The sequence below is a fragment of the Fistularia commersonii genome, chromosome 15 (genome assembly GCF_037954325.1).
Source record: "Fistularia commersonii isolate RoL2024-O1a breed Wild chromosome 15, RoL_Fcom_v1.0, whole genome shotgun sequence".
Classification (NCBI taxonomy): Eukaryota; Metazoa; Chordata; class Actinopteri; order Syngnathiformes; family Fistulariidae; genus Fistularia; species Fistularia commersonii.
In genome coordinates this window covers 11,280,756-11,299,989 of record NC_141298.1, presented here as the reverse complement: position 1 = coordinate 11,299,989, position 19,234 = coordinate 11,280,756, and the positions used below count along the sequence as shown (strand labels likewise).

The window sequence follows — 19,234 nt, the reverse complement described above, 5'->3', positions numbered from 1 at the left end:
GGACCGGAGCGCAGGCTCGGACGCGCCGCTACTCTGGGTTGATCAGAACACGATCGTTTAGCATAATAACAATATTCATGCATTCATGAGGTCGTAGGCATTCAGAGCATGTCGAGGAGCGGGTGTGGATGTCAATCAAGCGGTCACGGCCAACCCTGACATCCACGCCTGCACACGGCGTGGGAGAACCCAGGAGGGAGAACATGGGGGAAATAACAGGCAGGAGAAAATGGGGGAGCCCAGGAGGGAAAACATGGAGAACCCAAGCAGGAGAACCACTGCTGAAATTCCAGTTTCTTGTAAAAACACAGACACACACTTACACTTTTCCTTTTTCCAAATCGCCCAAATCCGAGCGGCCGGAATTCCGACCGCCGTGAACGCACCACTACCGCAGCGGGCCGAACTGCGCGGCGACGAGGAGAAAGAAAAAGGAGGAGGAGAAAGAAGGGAGGAGAAGAGGGAGAAGACTGGATTGGCGTCCGGAGACATAAAACCCACGTTCCGCGTGTCGTGACGAAGAGGGTCGTTCAACTCGCCGTGACGTAAAATGACGTCATCGCGTCTCCGGGAGGCTGCGGCGGGACGTCACGGATGGAGATATCAAGTTAACGGTTTCATTTCATATCACATTTTTGACAATATACACTGCTCAAAAAAATAAAGGGAACACTTAAAACACATCCTAGATCTAAATGAATGAAATATTCTTATGAAATACTTTGCTCTTTACACAGTTGAATGTGCTGACAACAAAATCACACAAAAATGATCAATGGAAATCAATTGTATCAACCCATGGAGGTCTGGATAAGAATCACACTCAAAATTAAAGTGTAAAAACAAACTCCAGGCTGATCCAACTTTGATGTAATGTCTTTAAAACAAGTCAAAATGAATCTGTGTTGCTTCCTGAGTGGACACTATGATTTCACAGAAGTGTGATTGACTTGGAGTTACATTGTGTTGTTCAAGTGTTCCCTTTATTTTTTTGAGCAGTATATATTAAATATATATAATATCACGTTTTTCAAGGTTTACAGGCACAAAACCATTCACTTTAATTCATGCATCTGGACCATGTGTGGTCTCTATGAACCTTCTGCATGTGTTTGGACTGTGTAAGGAACCCGGAGAACCCTGAGGAACCCCACGTAGACACGGGGAGAACACAGACACTTCACACAAAAAGATCCTCCAACCAGGAATCCAAGAAGAATTATTTACAAAATATAATATTGACAGCTCAGGTCTAGGCCTCTTGTTGAAAAGCAGTGGAAACTAAACTGAGAGAAGTCAGTATTTGCGAGCGGCTTTATGGGTCCAGGCCTAGAAAGAGTGGGAAAGATGCAGTATTTGGTTTCAGAATGCTGGTTGAGAAGATCAGAGAAAGTCAGAGGGAGCTGCGTTGTGTCATCATAGACCTAGAAAAAGCATAAGTCGGGGTGTCGAGAAAGGAACTTTGGTACTGTGTGAGGAAGTCTGGAGTGGTATGTTAGACTGGTGCAGGACATGTATGCATGCTGTGAGGCAGAGTGAGGTGTGCTGTAGGGGCAACAGAGAAGTTTAAGGTGGAGATGGGACTACATCTGGGGTCTTCTCTGTGCCTCTTCTTGTTTGCAGTGGTGATGGACAGGCTGGCAGATCTGTAGTGGGAACAGGTTGTGGAACATCAAGAGAGTTGGAGGTATGCTCTGGAAGGGAGAGGAATGAAGATTTGACAGGAGGTATGTGTTTGAATGAGGGGAACCCAAGGAGAACTATGAGGCTACAGGGAGTAGAGATCAAAAAGGTCAAAGATTTCAGGTACTTAGGGTAAACAGTCCAGAATGATGAAGAGGTGAAGGAGAAGAGGTGAAGAAACGAGTTCAAGCAGGTTGAAACGGGTGGAGAAAAGTGTCAGGGCTGATAAGGTGAAAGGTTTACAAGTCAGCGATGACCTGCCATGTTGTCTGGTTTGGAGACAGTGGAGTTTAGGAGAAGACAGAAAGCAGAGCTTGAGATTGCAGAGATGAAGATGCCAAGGATGATGAGAATGGATAGGATCTGGCATGAGTCCATCAGAGGGACAGCACATGTTAAGTGTTTTGGAGAGGAGGTCAGAGAACCCAGACTGAAATACTATTCATTGGTAGAAGGATGCTGGGGCTGGAGCTGCCAGGCAGGAGGTCCACAAGATACCAAAGGAGAAGATGTATGGATGTCGTGAAAGAGGACATGAAGTTAGAAGGAGTGAGGGAAGAGGATACAGAAGGGAAGAGCTCAGAGGAAAGAACTTGTGCCATCAATCTAATCAAATGAGTAGAGCTACTACTACTACTACTACTACTATTAATGATAATAATGATTTTTGGAAAATCCGGTTGATGCTTCTCCTTGTTTTTGCAATTACTCCTTCCGGCCACTAGAGGGCGCAACCCCCAAACTCCCCGCCTGTTCTTGTTTACGCACCTGTTTGCGTGCTGTCAATCATCGATCATTCCCTGTCGATCATTCCCTGTCGATCATTCACAATCGATCACAATCACCATACATTTCACTTTTGCCTTGAAGAGAAAAAAAATGCATTTCAAAACAGTCACCATGAATCGTATTTATTATTTTTAAATGCTTATTGTTTCATAAATTAAAACCCCCTTTTTTGCTGTCTTAATTACCCAACAGTTAATAAATAACGGCACATTTAATGTCGTTATTACACAGTTATTCCTATTTGTAAACTAAGTGAATGTGTTAAATAAACCTATTTCAATTTTATTAATTTTAAGGCACAGACCCCCCCCCATCCGATGCCCCGGGCGTAACATCCGGGTATCGTAAGGCTAAAAGACCTACGTAACGATACCGGAAGTTGTTGCCGCTATTTCTTTCCAGGTTCGGTTCTCCTGGAAACGGTTTCGGACCACATGACCGGAAGAGACCCGCAGGGGTTCAAAGTCGATTCCAAGTTGGGACGTTCAGCTGCCCGGACGGTCTCCTGCCGTTTTCTCCTCCCGGTTCTCTTCCGTGGATGCTGGCGTCTCTCCGAAGGCTCTCGGTCGCCGCCGCCGCTCGGCGTTGGCGGTGGCGGCGACCCCGCGCCCCCGCCGCGGTTCCCGCGCGAGCCTCCTCCGCGCACGCGAACCCGGGCCCACTGCGCGTGCACGATGACTTCCTGGGTGAGCGCCGTTTCGATTGGGGATCTGTTTGCGCATTTTTTTTAAACCCTTTATTTTATTTAGATTTTAACCTGTGCATGAAATTATAGAGATATTTATTTGTGTTATATTTTTTTCAATGTTTTTTTTCGTGAATATCTAATTTGAAATTATAATAATTTATAATTATAATTTTTCTCAAATTGAAGTTTTTCCAGATTTTATTTTTTCTTTTGGTGTTAAAATGTATATCGAAAAAAATATTGACAAAAAAAACATTTAAACATAATTTGATATAACTTTACCATACATGTTTTTATGTCTTTTTTGAAAATACATTCTGATAAATTTCAACTTGGTTTCTCTCCATTTTTTTTTACAAGGGAAATATCATGTTTGATTTTTAATTGGTTTTATTTCATTTTAACTTTTTTTTCATATATATTTTATATATATGCTATATTTAAATATATTTATATTTTATATATATTTTTATATATATGTGCCATAATTTATTTAGTCTTTTTTCAATGTTTTTCTCTCTCGTGAATAATATTTAATTCGAAATGTAATTGAATTAATCATTTTTCTCAAATTGGTATTTTCGCAAATGTTTTCGCTGTCACTTTTGGGGTTTGGTTTTTTTAATAGAAAAAAGTTACAGACAAAAAAAGAAACATTTATCGTAATTTTATTTGACTTTACTGGAAATGTTTTAATTCCATTTTTGAAATGCGTTTTAGTTAATTTCAACTTGGTTTCTTTTCATTTTTTTCTGAAACCTGAAAAGTATCACATTTAATTTTTAATTGAATTTATTTTCATGTTAACCGTTGGTTGTTTTTTAAACATCAGATACATATCTTTTTCTAGAAAATATCATACGTGTGAATTCAAATTCAAATGCTTGAAAACATGAATCCCACTTTTTAAAGATTCATTTTTGAATTTGCCACCATCTTTTTCGATGTAATTAGAATTATTGTTTTTTTTATTGCCACTGCTTTGTGTCCTAATTATTTGTCAGAAAAAAAAACCATCCAATTAAATTTTAATTTCAATTTATTTCGATTGAATTTTATTTTTAATCATCTGTTTTAGATCTAATTCTCATACAGTGTGTTTGGCTTTTTAAAATTTTATGTAGTGATTATCAATAATAGCAACATAGTAAGAAAAATATTGTTATATAATACATCAACAAACACTAAGGTAATAATAATAATAACAATAAGATTGACAAGGCTTATAATAATAATAACAATAAGGGATGATAAGAATGATGATAATAACATTATAAATAAGAATGATAATGATTATGAAAATTATTCTTTTTATGTGAAGGGGGTTGGATGGAGGCAGATGATGGCTAATGTGACCCCTGAGGTGAACAGCAAATTAGACTTGTAAGACAAATAATGCAAATTAATTTCTGAAGAATATCTGAAGAATAACTTCCTGATTTCCCTCAGAGCTGAGTGTGGGCTCGATGCGGATGCACCTGGACTTCCTGTGGCTGCGGGACCACTGCAGGTCACCGACCTCCTTCAACGTCAAGACCCACCAGAGGAACCTGGACACGGCTGGCGTGGACTTCGGCATCCGGCCGCAGCAGGCGCGACTTGACGGCGACCGTCTGGAGCTCACCTGTAAGTCCACAGAGGAGCTTCAAAGCTAATCAAACATCTGCTCCAGAGGACAAACAGGTCTTGTTTTAAATTTGAATCCAGAGTTCAAATTTTCATGTAATTACCGTGTTATAGACAGTTTTGCATCTGCATGTGTGCGTGTCTAAGTTTCAGTTTCCAAGTCACATTAACATGGTATTTAATGACGGTGTTTTTATAACTGTTATATTTATATATATATATAAATGTGTGTGTGTATGTATGTGTTTGTGTGTGTGTGTGTGTTCCTGTTAAATTCCACTGTCCAAGTCACATTCCTATGTAATAACGGTGTTCTAAGTTGTTTAGCAGCTCCACACACACACACACACACACACACACACACACACACACACACACACACACACACACACAAATACTGTGTACGTGTATGTATATATGTGTTTGTGTGTGTCCGAAAAGTCCGAGACAGGAAAAGTATTTCAGTTACTTGAAATACCTGAAATACTTGGTCCACCCCGTCTCTTCCCGTCTCTACCTGCAAGACCTTTGGTGGCAGTTGAACCCTCTAGAGAGGTTTTTGAACCAAACAAATGTTATTAAGTAAAAGAAAAAAAAAATTAAATATGCTATTAAAGTAGTCTGCTGACTTATTAGGAGAATATAAAAACAATTAAAGTGACTAAGTAGTTTCAAAAAAAGTTGTTCTAAAATTAATTTGGAACAAATTTAAAAAATGTTTTTAGAAAATGCAATGAAGTGATGTTCTGATTTTCTAGGAAAATTTGAAAAAAGCGAGAAAGAAGCCAAAAAAAAAAACTTTTTAAAAAGCTAATAAAAATGTTCTATTAAAGTGATGGTCTGATATGTTAGGATTAACTAAAAACAATAAAAGTGACAAAGTAGTAAAAACATTTCATGAAAAAAAATAAAATTCTTTGAAAAAAAGATATTAAAAATGCTATTGTGGTGATGATCTGATTTGTTATGAGTAGTCAAAAAGACTTTTGAACAAAAACATAAAAAAATATAATCAAAAATGTTATTAAAGTGGTGCTTGTATTAGTTATGATGAAAAAAAATCAATGAAAATTAAAAAAGTGGTTAAATTCTTTTTTTTATAAAAAAAGACTTATTAAATTTTTTAAATGCTGTCAGAAATGGTATTAAAGCAGTGTCCTGATTTTTATGAAAATATTAAAGAAATAAAGTGAAGTCATTAAAAAAGTTTTTTATCAAAAAAATGTCATCAAAAATGTGATTAAAGTAGTCTCGTCATTTGTCGGAAAAATATAAAAACAATAAAAATGACAAAGTGGTAAAAGAAAGGTCTTATAAAAAATGTTATTCAAAAATTCATCATAATACACACAATTAATCATAAAAAAAATAATCAAAAATTAATTAATACATTTATTTAATACATTTATTTATTTATTGGTTTCCTGTCTCGTTCATAAAAATTATTAGAAAAAAAGGTATACATATATACATTAAACATATTATTACCAATTTTTTTACCATCAGGGCCTGATGGTCATGTGACCGAGTACAGCCTGAGCTGGTTGGCTGAAAACACCTATGAAGGCGGGAAGGACCGTGCACAGCCGCGCGCGCTCTGGGACGCCGCCGCCTACGCCGCGGCCGACGTCCCCGCCGCCCGCTGGTCGGCGCTCATGAGCGGTGACGACGAGGAGCTGCGGATCCTTCTGCACGCCTACCTGCTGTACGGGGTGGCGTTCGTGAGCGGCGTGCCGGCTTCGGTGGAGGCGACGGAAGCAGTGGCGCGGAGGGTCAGCCTGATCAGGTACCCGCAGGGCGACCGCCGCTTCCTGTCTGGAACGCCGATCGGGGTCAAAGGTCGACGTAACCTGCCACGCTTTTTCCCGAAGAGAAACCACCTACGGGAGAATGTGGTGCTTCACCTCCGACTTCTCCCGTGGCGATACGGCCTACAGCCAGCTGGCGCTGGACCGACACACCGACACCTCCTACTTCCAGGAGCCCTGCGGGTGAGTTGCCACAGCAACAGGCCAAAAAATAAATAAGACAGGATGTGCAAGACTACTATGACATTTATTTACCCACCTTAATAGAAGTTTTTAACAAGCATTTAAATTTTTTTTTTTTTTAATAATTATAGCCATCGGCCACAGCGAGGACACGCTAACAAATTTGGGGAAAGGTTTAAAAAAAAGGACATTTTAATTGAAAAGATAATTATGTAATTAATATCATAATAGTTATTTTAATCACATTTTTATTTTGTTGTGACTTCTCTTCCAGGACGAGCACAGAAACCTAGTCCTCCTCATGTTATTTATACTACTTCTTTTTTAATTAATTCTTAAATGTATATTCTAAACATGCAAAGTGACAGGGGGAAATTAAGAAAAAAAAAATCAACATTAGAATATTTATATCCAAATATAAAGAGGCAATTTTATTCCCCCAGTTTGTCCTTATCCTCTTTAAATTATCACTTTTGTACTCATTATGGTCCCAATTTGTTGTCACAGTTACCAATTTGACTGTTTTCCTCACAGCGCTGTCCTATTACATGTGATGAACGTCTATTACACTGTTATTACATGAGATGGATGGTTTATGATCACGACGTTAGTAGTTAGCTTAGCATTGCGATCCGACCTCAGCATCCAGGTGTTCCACTGCCTGAAACACGAAGGCACCGGAGGGCGGACGCTGCTGGTGGACGGGTTCCACGCCGCCGAGAGCTTGCGGCGGCGAGCGGCAGAAGACTTCGAGATCCTGTGCCGCGTCCCGATCCGACACGAGTACCTGGAGCGCAGCGAGCGACACCGAAACCACATGAGCGCCGTCGGGCCGCTGCTGAGCGTCTTCCCCTGGAACTCAGAGCTCTACATGGTCCGGTGGGTTCCTGTCATACTTTAATAACACCATGGATTATTGCAATGTTATTACACTATCATAACACCCAGTATTAATACTGACTTATTTCATATAGCACGCAGAATTTTATAATATTTACTTTTGTTATTGTATGATGTCAAGTATTACTACAGTACTATTTTACTTGAAAAACACCATGTATGGCTGCAATATTATTATACTATAATAGCACCAAGTAGTAATACAGCATTATTTATGTTATTATATAGCACAAAGAATTACTGCAATATTATTTTGTTATTATATGACGCCAAGTATGACTATGTTATTATTGTAATGGTTTATAACAAGTGGGTATTACTGCAGCACTATTGTACTATAATCGCACCAAGTATAAATAGTATTATTAATACTTTTCATTGTTTTATTTTATTATTGCTATCATAACAGTATTGTTTATATTATTATATGGCATAGAGGATTACTGCAATATTATTTTAAAGTATGGCTGCACTATTATTATACTATAATAAAAAGTATTTGTACAGTATTATTTATATTATTACATATCACGTTTATATTATTTTTATTACTATAATAACAGCTGGTATCAAAACATTATGATATTGGCATATAAGAAGCAAGTATGACTACAATATTGTCATATTATAATTCTGTAAAGTATTGTGACAATATTATTATTCTGTAATAACTAGAAGTATTACTGCAATTATAAAAACAGAAAGTATCACTCCAATATTATTTATAATATTACAACATTATTACTGCAAATTAATTCTACAATAAGAAAAACGATTAATACACAAATATAATACAATAATAAGACCAAATATCAATACAATATGATTTATATTATAATATATAAACAGCATTACTGCAATATAATACCATAATAAAAGCAAGTATATAATATTAGCAAGTATATCATATTATATTCTGATAGTGAGTATTCCTGTAATGTTATTATACTATAATATCATGCACAACTGCAATATTATCAGTAACACCAAGTACTCCTGCAGTATTATTGTACTTACCACGCAGTCTGAATACAATATTATTCTTACTACAGTATTACTACAACTTTATTTCACTATAATACCAGGTATATCCTGGAAAAAAAAAAATAGCGCTAAATTTGGGACAAAATTTCAGATTGAAATCCCTGTAATCACCTCCAGGACAATGCTGGTCACCGTAAAGGACGATCTGCGTTTTTTTTGTTTTTTTTTACGATCATTGGGGGTTTAAAGTTTTTTCCTTTTCTCTCGCCGCTCCCCTCCCTTGGCAGGTACAATAACTATGACCGGGCGGTGATCGACACGGTCCCCCGCCCGCTGGTGCGGCGCTGGTACGAGGCGCACCGCCAGTTCACCGCCGAGCTGCGGCGCCCCGAGAACGAGCTCTGGGTCAAACTGAGCCCCGGAACCGTAAGGGCGTCGGAACACAGGAGAACCGTCGGCCCGCGAAAAGCCATTCCAGCTTGAACCCTTTGCTTGCCTTCGCCAGGTGATCTTCATCGACAACTGGCGCGTCCTGCACGGCAGGGAGGCCTTCACCGGTGTCCGCCAGCTCTGCGGGTGCTACCTGACACGGGACGATGTCCTCAGTGCGGCGCGGGGGCTCGGCCTTCGGGCCTGACCCCGAACAGGAAGTCCTGCCCACGCCGAGACTCGAGAGCTACAACACCAACCAGATCCAACCCCACCCACCATCCACGACAACAGCAGTACAGGAGCAGACCAACTGGCAAAGGATGGTACCCACCATGACACCAAGTGTACCAGGGGCACGACAGGAAGTAACGGGTAGATTGTGAAGGGGGCGACAAGAGAACAACAAGAAGAGCAATGGGTAGTAGGGGTGGCAAGAGCAGAAGAAGAGGAAGGATAGAAGTTGAAGGGGGCAACAAGAGGAGGGGAAGAAGAAGACAGAGGGAAGGCGAAGTCCTTGTAAGTCCTTGTTCAAGGACGGCGGGTCCCAGGAAGATCATCCCAATCACCGCAAAGAACTTGCTGTGACGGCCAATGGGAATGAACTTGGAGAACCAGAAGGGGGTGAGCTGATTGGCTCGTCGCAATCTGCATCTGAGGAACCTTGGAGCCATAAAGTCGTCTGGGTCAGACCACTCCAAAGTTCAAGGGCTGACCCGACATCAGCGTTATTGTAGTTTGCAACTGCTGTTGGATTGTAACCTATAAAGTACGACTGCTAGCCTTTAAGTGTCAGCTGTTTCTTTATAAGGAAAGTGGGCCTAAAATACTGCAAAAAACTGTATGCTTTGGAAATTAAATGTTGACAGCTCCAAACTTATTTTTCAATGACTGCGTCTGATTTCTAAGTTTATTTTGGTAAATCCAATTCAGTAAATACATTCACCCTAGAATGGTACAACCCTGCCCGGAACTCGGGGTCAGACTTTGGGTCTTTTACCTGAATGGTATGACCCTGACAGGAACTTGGTATCAAACTAGACCTTCCACCCCCTGAATGGCACAACCCAAACCAGAACTCTGGGTCAAACTAGACCTTTCGCCTCTGAATGGTACGACCCGGACAAGAATTTGGGGTCAAACCAGGCCTTTTATGTCCAAATGGTGCAACCCTGACTGGAAGTCTTGGTCAACCTTGGCCCTCCCCGTGAAGGGTACAAGTCTGACAGGAAGTCAACCGAGAGTGCTTGGCTCTGAATGGTATGACCCTGACAGAAACTTGGGGTCAAACTAGGCCCCTTGTGTCTGAATGGTACGACCCTGACAGGAATTTGGGTCAGACCAGGTCAGAGACACAAATACTTGATCGTACAAAATCAACATTTCTTCATCCTGCATAGAAAGTAATAATAATTATAATGAAATGGCCTTGCTGTCTGTCCGCTGACGTGTCACCACGTTATCGGTCTGAAGAAGATGTACGAAACGGTGGACTCTGGACGCCCAGAGGAGTCTTATCTCCTTAGGGGGAGGAGGTCACTTCCCGGAAGAAGGAACACATCAGGTTCCTCCATCTGCGGCGGAGGAACCTGGAGGTGACTCATCACCGCGGATCCAGACGCAGCTCTGACGCCACCCGGAGGATTCTCAGCGCTACTACAGCGCAAAGACGTGACTAAAGATTGTTTTTTAAGCACCAGAAACTAAAAGGAAGGTTGGAGAAAAATCCAGAAGGGGGTTTGAAATTACTGACAAAAAAAACAGGAGAGACGTGGCATGTATTTATTGTTTTTTTTTGGAGTCCAATGTAAACCCGACCTCATCTGCTCTTAATCCTCGTTCAATTGTTGTTCGATCTTGACTCAGCGTTGACTAGATCCTAACTTAAAAGTGACCGAATCTTGACTTTTCCCGGCGTAATCCAGACTTTACAGACTTAATCTAGACTATGCAGTGACTGAATCCTGACTTACTCCTGATGTAACCTGGACTATACTTTGATTTAATCTAATTTTATTCCAGACTCCATAATGACTCAATCTCGACGTACTCCGGTTTTTATACGGACGAAATGTTCATTTATTTACGACTTAGTGACTGATTTTGACTGAATCTGGACCATGTAGTCCCCTAATCTTGATCTACTCAGTGTCCTGTCTTATTTCCAAGATAAACTAAACTTAATCTGGACTATACACTGACTTAATCCATACTCAATCCCAACATATTCTTGACTTAGTCTGGACCATAAACAGGCCTAATCTTGACATATCTATGAGTTATTAGTGGCTTAGTCTCAATTTATTCCTGCCTTGAAGATGACTCACTTGTGACTCAGTGACTTAATCCAGACTCAGTGTGGGCCACATAGTGCATAATCCAAATGCGTCAAGGCTCAGTTTATTTGTGACTTAGTATTGTCTCAATCTGGACCAAATCCGGACCATAGAGTTCCCTAATCTTGATCTACCCATGGCATGATAGTGGCTTGGCTCATTTTAGAGATAACCTGGACTTAAACTGGACTGTAGAGTGACTTCATCTTGATTCGATCACATTTTGTCTTGACAATATTGTGACACAACCTTGATTTATCCGTGACTTAATCTGTACTGAATCTGGGCAGCATAGTGCATAATCTTGAGGTGTCCATGACTTAAAAGTGGCTCAATCTCGGTTTATTTGTGATTTACTACTCCTGGCTTTATTCCTGACATAGCCTGGACTCAATCTAGACTATGATGTAACTTAATCTTGACTTTTTCCACACTCATTCACGACATATTCTTGATTTAATCCCGACTGTACAGTGACCTAATCTTGATTGATCTATGACCTATTAGTGACTTACTTCTGTTTTATAAATCTGTCTCAATCTGGACTCAATGTGGGGCGCATAGTGCATAATCTCAACATGTCCATGACCTCATACTGGCTTAATCTGGGTTTACTCCTGGCATAGCCTGAACTCAATCTGGACTCCATAGTGACATAATCTGGACTCAAAAGGGATTTTCTAGTTATTTAATCTGGACTCAATGTGCATAATCTCAATGTGTCCATGACTTAATAGTGACTCAATCAGGGTTTATCACTGACACGGCCTGGACTCAATCAGAAGTGACTTAATCCTAACTTATTCCAGACTCAAAAGGGACTCAACCTGGGCCTAATCCTGACTTGATTTTGACTTAGTCCTGAGTTAATCTGCTTATACAAGCGCCGCAATCTGGACCGGACAGCGTCAAAAAAAAAAAAAAAAAAGCTACGTCGCATCCAAAGATGGCGCAACAGAGAACCTTCGGACAAGCGGGTCCCAGTCCTGAATCTGAGGCGGCGCCCGAAACTGTTGCTGCTTCGTCAGGCTTCCGGCTCCTCCCCCTCGGCTCGCTGAGGAGCGGCGGCGGTCGCCGTGGCAGCCTCCTGAGGCCGGGCAGCGCTCCACCTGCTGGACGCAGGAGGACACGGCGTCTAAAAAACACCCACATGGCTCCAAGATTAGGAACGAAGGAATAACTCACTCCATCTCCTTGCCCTCCTCCGCCTTCACCGCCCGGTACTTCTTCCTCTTCAGGGTGTGCGCCACGAACCAAACCGCCAGGACGATCAGGACGCAGCCCAGCAGCGCGCCAACAACGGCACCCGCCACCACGCCGTGCCCCGCCTCTGAGGAGAACAGATCAGAAGCGAGTGAGAAGGTCCAACACCGGTTGGTGTTCTGGAGAAGCAGGAGGAGGTCAGGGGCGGACCAGGGTGCAGCTCCACCGTGCACGTCGACCAGCCCGCCGCGTTGCTGGCGTTGCAGCGGTACTCCCCGAACTCGAACTGGGAGATGTTCCTGAACTCGAGGACGCCGGCGCCGGAGGCTGAGGAGGAAAGCGATAACGTCAGCGGGAGCTTCGGGACGGAGTCGGGGTTCTCCGGAGGTTCTGCGCTCACCGTGGCTCACGGCCGGCGGCCCGTCCGGCGGCCCCGTCCAGGTGTAGGAGGGGGCGGGGCTTCCACGCCCGCTGTGGCAGGTCAGGGTGACCAGGTGACCCGACTCTACGTCGCCGTGCACGGAACAGTACGGCTTAGAGGGGCGCTCTGCAGAGGACAGCGGGTGGGTGAATAGATGAATGAATGAACACATTTCATACAATTTGCAGATGTAATATTTATGTATTTCTTTTGTTCGTCATCATCTGAGACGCTCCTTTGCTCCCAAATGTCACGCCCGAACTCTGCTGTCTTTTTTTAATCCTTGTTGGTCCCGGCCCGCCTATTTTTGTGTATTTCATTCTTGTCATTGCTTTTGTCACTCTATTTATATTGTCATTTAGTTTTAGCTTTTCGCCCTTACTGTTCCATTATGTTGTCCATTCCTATCCCTGTTGTTGTTGCTGTTGTTCTTCTCCCTGCTGTTTATTTATTCATGGATGTCTTGCAATCTTCTGTCTATTCATATTTATTTTTGACGATATAACTGTGACGCTGCCGTGACAAAAGAATTTCCCCTATGGGAATCAATAAAGTTCATCTTATCTTATCTTATCTTATCCTAGGGTCACAGCTGTTATTGATGGATTCACTCACTCATTTAGATATTGAGACATTCACCCTCTCATTCATCGATCAAATAGGGACATACAACCATTTACCCTGTCATTCACACGTATTGACATTTACACTTCACAGACGAACAACAATTCACCCATTCATTTCCAATGTGATATCGAGATTCACACATCCAACACTCACCCTCTCATTCACATATATAAACATTCACCCTCTCACTCATTCACATCTCATGTGGACACAACCATTCACCCTCTAATTTCCATATAGAGACATTCACTCATTTATAGGTCATATATCGACATCCCACCATTCACCCATTCATTCACGCATTATACAGAACTACAACATTCATCCTCTCATTCAGATATTGAGACATTCACTCATTCACCCTCTTATTCACTAATGAAATAGGGACATTCACCCATTCACACCTCATATAGACGTACAACATTCATCCTCTCATTCACAGGTCATATAGGGACACGGCCATCACCCGCTCACTCATTCACCCCGTCATTGTTGCCATGGAGATGTCATCCTGCAGCGAGTGCATGTTTTCACGCAAATAAAGTTTCCCGGTTCCCTCCTGACTGATTTTCTCCCGCCAAAAACTTGGAGGGCGACGGTGTTTAGCATGCAAGCGGCGCCCGCGCTCGCTCAGTATGCCACGCCAACGTCAGGCCGACAATGGGGAGACTGGGGTTGCCATGGAAACGGCTGAGGATACAGAGGCCAGTGACGTTGCTGTGGTAACCGCAGTGAAGGATGGGGGTGGGGAGAGGCAGCGGCGGCGGCTAGGCAAAGCCAGATTTTTTCACGTCATGTCTTTCAGTGCACACACACACACACACACACACACACACACACACACACACACACACACACACACACACACACACACTGTACTAACCACTGTCCTAACTAAGAGGAAAATAAATGGATTTATTTAATATGTTTATTCATTAAGGAACAACTTCTAGTTAATTTTGATTTAATTTAACCTTTTTCATTTTTAATTTTATTTCATGTCTTACTGTGTAATTTCACAGGTCACAGTAATCCATGAATTTTCTATCAGTGGGGATGTAGCTTTCAATACTTGTCAAAATACAATAAAATAATTTATTTGTATATAAAGCCATGAAGTCAAATAATCTGATGTTGTGTGATAAATAGATTATTTTAGATAAACTAAAATAGAATCAAGTAAAATAAAATGTGATAACATTTAATTAAACGTGATAATTTTCAATAAAATGAAATGTAATAAAGTAAAAGAATTTCATATGTGATACATTTTTAATAAAACTTGATACAATTAAATTATTCTTTTTAAATTAAATATAAAATTAGGTAAATTAAATGATCCATCCATGCATCTTCCCCGTGGTCATCCAGAGTGGGGTCGCGGGGGCAGCAGCCCCAGACCTCCCTCTCCCTTGGGGGACCCCGAGGCCTTCTCAGGCCAGCCTGGAGACACAGCCTCTCCAGCGTGTCCTGGGTCTTCCCCGCGGTCTCGTCCGAGATGGACATGCTTGGAATACCTCCCCCGGGAGACGTCCAGGAGGCATCCTGACCAGATGCCCGAGCCACCTCATCTGACTCGTCTATGCGGAGGAGCAGCAGCTCTACTCTAAACTCCTCCCGGACGACCGAACTTCTCACCCTATGTCCAAGGGAGAGTCTGCCGTTCTGCCGGTCCAGTAGCGCTGTCCCCAACATCCACGCATCCGGCCCTACACCATCCAGGGCCTTGAGGAACCAAGGGGGGACCTCATCCAACCCCTGTGTCCTGCTAACAACAGCTTTTTGACTGCTTCAAGAACAGAACATGGCCTATTTGGACTCGATGTCCCCCGCCTCCCTCGGACATGGTTGTAGTTCTGCCAGAGGTGGGAGTTGAAACTCCTTCTGACGCGGGACTCTAACGGACGTTCCAGGCAGACCCTCACGTTTTTTAAAAGTTTTAAAAAAAAACAAAAAAAACTGTTCTCACATGCATGAGCTCTTGAGCAAAAACTAGGCTCAAAAGGTCATGCATGTTGTATGAAAAATAAATCATCTTTTCTTTTTGGAGCATTTTTGGTATGCAGATTTTTTCAAAAGTCTATAAAATTCAATCAAACTTGATAAAATACATTTTAAAATGAATTATAGAAAAATGTAATAAAATTAACTTTTTTTTTTAAAGTTAAATGGACTATAGTAAAATAAAATGTGATAAAATCTGATTAATTTCACTCAAAATGAAGTTTTAGGATGACAAGCCGAAACTGAGCAGTGAGTGGCGTTAGCTCAGCATGTCTAGCACGCTTTTAACGCAACGGTGAAGGGTTAACTGAAACCGGCGATGATGCTTCGTTTTTTTTTTCTTTCCATTTTATCCATCCCAGATAAGGGCCGCCGCCGGGCCGCACCCTCACAAAACAAGGGCACAAAGCCCGGCGGGGCGATAACGCCTTAAACCCGACACGCCTGCTTGCCTCCGCCAGAAAACAGCAAAGGGTAAACCACTTCCTGCCGAGTCGGGAGTTAGCGTAGCTGCTTTAGCACATGCTAAATGCCTTCATGCAGGACAAAACCAGGTCAAAATGTGTAGAATGGACTTTGAGATTGTTTTCAAATACAAATTAAATTCAACTTTTTGCTTATTTTTTTCTTGAATTGTCACCATGGCAACAACCCCTTCACCTCGGCGGCACCAAGGTTTTTCCCGCGAGAACGGCAGAGACCCGACCGAGCACGGTGGCGTTGCTGTGGTAACCGCAGTGAATGATGGGGCTGGGATGGGGTGGGGCGGGCATGGCGGCGGCGAATTTGGCGAGGCGACATTTTTTCACGCACACACACACACACACACACACACACCCTCACAGAGGAAGAGAAATGCATTTATGTTTGTTCATTTAAGAACAAATATTTCACAGATCATACTCTCCTTATATTTTCTATCAATACTTGTCGAAATAATTTTGAAATACTTTCTGAAATAAAATGTAATCAAGTAAAATAATGAGATAAATTTTGATTTAATGTGAAATAATTTTTTTTTTTTTTTTTAAATATAATTTAAGTAAATGATTGATGATGAACGATATTTTTTTTTTAGATAAACTCAAATAAAATTTGATAAAATCAACAAAATTAAAAAAAAATTATCAGGTAAAATACAACATCAAATAAAATGAAACAAACTTAATTTGTTTAAATAAAATACAATGAATAAAAAAATACAATGAAAAATGAGTAAAATGAAATGTATTAAAATGTCAAACTAGATGAAATTAAATAAAACTAATCTTTTTTTAATCATACAGTGTCAAATAAAATTTGATCAAATTAATGAAATTCAAGCAATTTAATCAAGTGAAATAAAATATCAAATAAAATGAATCTAACTTAAATTTCTTAATAAAATGCACTCCAGTAAAATCAAATGTGATAAAATTCAAACTAGATTAAATTCAACAAAACTAATTGAATGTTTTGAAAAACAAAGCCAAAAAAAATTTGATCAAACTTGATAAAATTGACTAAAAAAGAAAAAAAAGTTTAGAAAAATTTGATCAAACTTTACAAATTAAATAAAACCAACATTAAATATATAATTTTTTTATCAAAAAAATGTGATAAAACCTGAGGATGGCAGCAGCGGCGATGGCATCCCTACCGAGTATGTTCAGGGAGATGGTGGCCTCGGTCCTCCCGCTCACGTCGGGGAGGTTGTGCACGGCGCAGGAGTACACGCCGGCGTCTGACGCCCTCGTGTCCTCGATGACGATGGAGGCGTTTTTGGTGGCGCCCGGCGAGACGGGCGGCTGCAGGCGCCCACGGTACGCCGCGGAGATGACCACCTGGCCGCCTTGGTAGTAGTACACCTTGGGGGGGAGACGCCATTTTTTAAAATACCACTCGATGATGCTAATTAGCGCTAGGTGGCTAAAACCGCCATTTACTCATATCTTTTATTTTGTAGTTTCTTATCTTATTGTTTCCTCAAGGCGTGGCTGCAAATGGGTGGAGGGAAGAGAAAACAGGCGCTAATTTCCATCCAGACGATTACCATTATCGCATTTATTCACTTATTCTCCTGGAATCCTGGAAACTTGTTGTATTTAATTACTGGCTTTGCAAGGAGGTACAAGAAAAAGACCTGCATATAAATAAGGTGTAATTTTCTTGCAGATTTTTAAAAAAAGATTTTAAGTACTGAGATATCTGTTCGCTCCCGAAAGGTAATCAGATTTTTGGCGAGTACATTTTTGCATATTTCCACACTGTTCCTCTGGGATACCGCAGAAATATATTTCTGCTAATTTTAAGGTGACACCTAACGATGATTAAAGTACTTCCCTGCGCCGGGAAGTACAGCGTAGTACTGATTAATCTGGAAATAAATATGTTGAAAATAATCAAAATAAAATTGATTTTTTTTTTTTGTTATAATTACAAGTTTTAGATATATAAAGTACTGTATATTGAAATAAAATTAAAAAATGAAACCGCAGCTCCCTGGCGTGCAGGTGCTCGTACCTGCTGCGAGCTCCCGGATGAGATGAACTCCCAGAGGATGGTGAGGCCCCGGGTCTCCTGGATGGTGGAGTTGAAGAAGCAGTGGAGCAGGGCGTCCGACCCCCGCGTCACATTGACCACTTTCTGTGAGGTGGTGACCATGATCGCTTCCACCGCGTGCCCTGCGGAGAACAAAAAAAACGGAATCGAACCGCGACCCCAGAAGTGTAATAATCATGTAATAAACGTGTAATAAACATGTAATAACCTGCCAGGGTGAAGAACAGCAACAGCTTCAAGTACATCTTGGGGGGGAACAAATTGTGGAGCCCAGGAACACACACACAATCTCGTATGAAGCCCACTGTGATTGGTCGGCATGGCGGCGATAACGCGGCGTGTTTGCATATCCATGTTTGCCGGAGAAGGCGGGATCGCTTCGCCAAATCTGACTCATGGGTGGTTCACACCGTTGCTGGAGTGTGTACTCCTGGTTTCAGGTGGCACTCTGTGTGTATTTTGTTGGAGTATCTTGTAAAAATATGACAATATCTTGTCAAATTTTAAGTGCCTTGTTAAAATGTTATAATGCCTTATAAAAATGTCACAGTATCTTGATAAAATCGAAAACAAGTTGGAATATCATTTAAAAAAGTTGAAGTATCTTGTTGAAAATGTAATAGTACCTTGTAAAAAAATATAAAATTTGTAAAAGTATTTTGGTAAAATCTTCCAGAACTAGTTGGAGTATCTTTAAAAATAGTTGAAGCATCTCAAAAAGAGTTGAATATCTTCTAAATGAAATTGAAGTATCTGGTAAAAACGCTATGCTTCCTGAAATGTGGACATTTTGGTTTTAGTCAGAATGTTGAAGTATTTCGTCAAATAGGGAAGTACCCGTTCAAAACGTTGAAGTACAGCGATTGGGTGTGGACATACCGTGCCAACATGTTGAAGTACTTACTAAAATGCTGAAATAACTGATAAAAGTCTTGTTAACATGTATTTGCTGAAATATTTTGATAAAATGCTGAAGTCTTTTTTTTTTTTGGAAACCGTCAAAGTGTCTTGT

The 19,234-nt window shown here is 41.1% G+C and overlaps 2 protein-coding genes and 1 long non-coding RNA gene across 4 annotated transcripts; 1 reads left to right on the top strand and 2 right to left on the bottom strand.

The window, feature by feature from the left end:
• Nucleotides 1–1,677: 1,677 nt before the first annotated feature.
• LOC147226512 (uncharacterized) lies at nt 1,678–2,976 on the bottom strand. Its single transcript, XR_015107177.1, has 3 exons — nt 2,846–2,976; nt 2,452–2,546; nt 1,678–1,694 (listed from the first exon to the last, which is right to left on the bottom strand). It is a non-coding gene; the product is annotated as an uncharacterized LOC147226512 (long non-coding RNA).
• On the top strand, nt 2,621–9,970 carry tmlhe (trimethyllysine hydroxylase, epsilon). Its single transcript, XM_086160248.1, has 7 exons — nt 2,621–3,158; nt 4,610–4,786; nt 6,293–6,572; nt 6,658–6,777; nt 7,420–7,656; nt 8,949–9,087; nt 9,167–9,970. Exons 1-7 carry the CDS (start codon nt 3,011–3,013, stop codon nt 9,296–9,298), a joined length of 1,233 nt encoding a protein of 410 aa, XP_086016374.1. The 5' UTR covers nt 2,621–3,010; the 3' UTR covers nt 9,299–9,970.
• An 888-nt stretch (nt 9,971–10,858) lies between these two features.
• On the bottom strand, nt 10,859–18,510 carry LOC147226510 (V-set and immunoglobulin domain-containing protein 1-like). 2 transcript variants are annotated; one of them, XM_086160245.1, is made up of 7 exons: nt 18,431–18,510; nt 18,184–18,344; nt 17,321–17,528; nt 13,030–13,176; nt 12,840–12,956; nt 12,612–12,756; nt 10,859–12,538 (listed from the first exon to the last, which is right to left on the bottom strand). In XM_086160245.1, the coding sequence occupies exons 1-7, from the start codon at nt 18,465–18,467 to the stop codon at nt 12,451–12,453; spliced, it is 903 nt and encodes a 300-aa protein (XP_086016371.1). In that variant the 5' UTR covers nt 18,468–18,510; the 3' UTR covers nt 10,859–12,450. The 2 variants fall into 2 exon arrangements, with proteins under 2 accessions (XP_086016371.1, XP_086016372.1); XM_086160246.1 differs by having other exon boundaries at nt 10,859–12,535.
• Nucleotides 18,511–19,234: the final 724 nt, after the last annotated feature.

Excerpts from the sequence above, each read along its gene's own strand:
- tmlhe (XM_086160248.1), top strand. The coding sequence starts at position 3,011 with ATGCTGGCGTCTCTCCGAAGGCTCTCGGTCGCCGCCGCCGCTCGGCGT. Across the intron at positions 3,159-4,609 it reads CGTGCACGATGACTTCCTGG|AGCTGAGTGTGGGCTCGATG; the intron begins GTGAGCGCCGTT and ends GATTTCCCTCAG. Across the intron at positions 9,088-9,166 it reads TCAAACTGAGCCCCGGAACC|GTGATCTTCATCGACAACTG; the intron begins GTAAGGGCGTCG and ends TGCCTTCGCCAG.
- LOC147226510 (XM_086160245.1), bottom strand. The coding sequence starts at position 18,467 with ATGTACTTGAAGCTGTTGCTGTTCTTCACCCTGGCAG. Across the intron at positions 13,177-17,320 it reads CATCTCCCTGAACATACTCG|AGCGCCCCTCTAAGCCGTAC; the intron begins GTAGGGATGCCA and ends TGTCCTCTGCAG. Across the intron at positions 12,957-13,029 it reads GCCGCCGGCCGTGAGCCACG|CCTCCGGCGCCGGCGTCCTC; the intron begins GTGAGCGCAGAA and ends TTTCCTCCTCAG.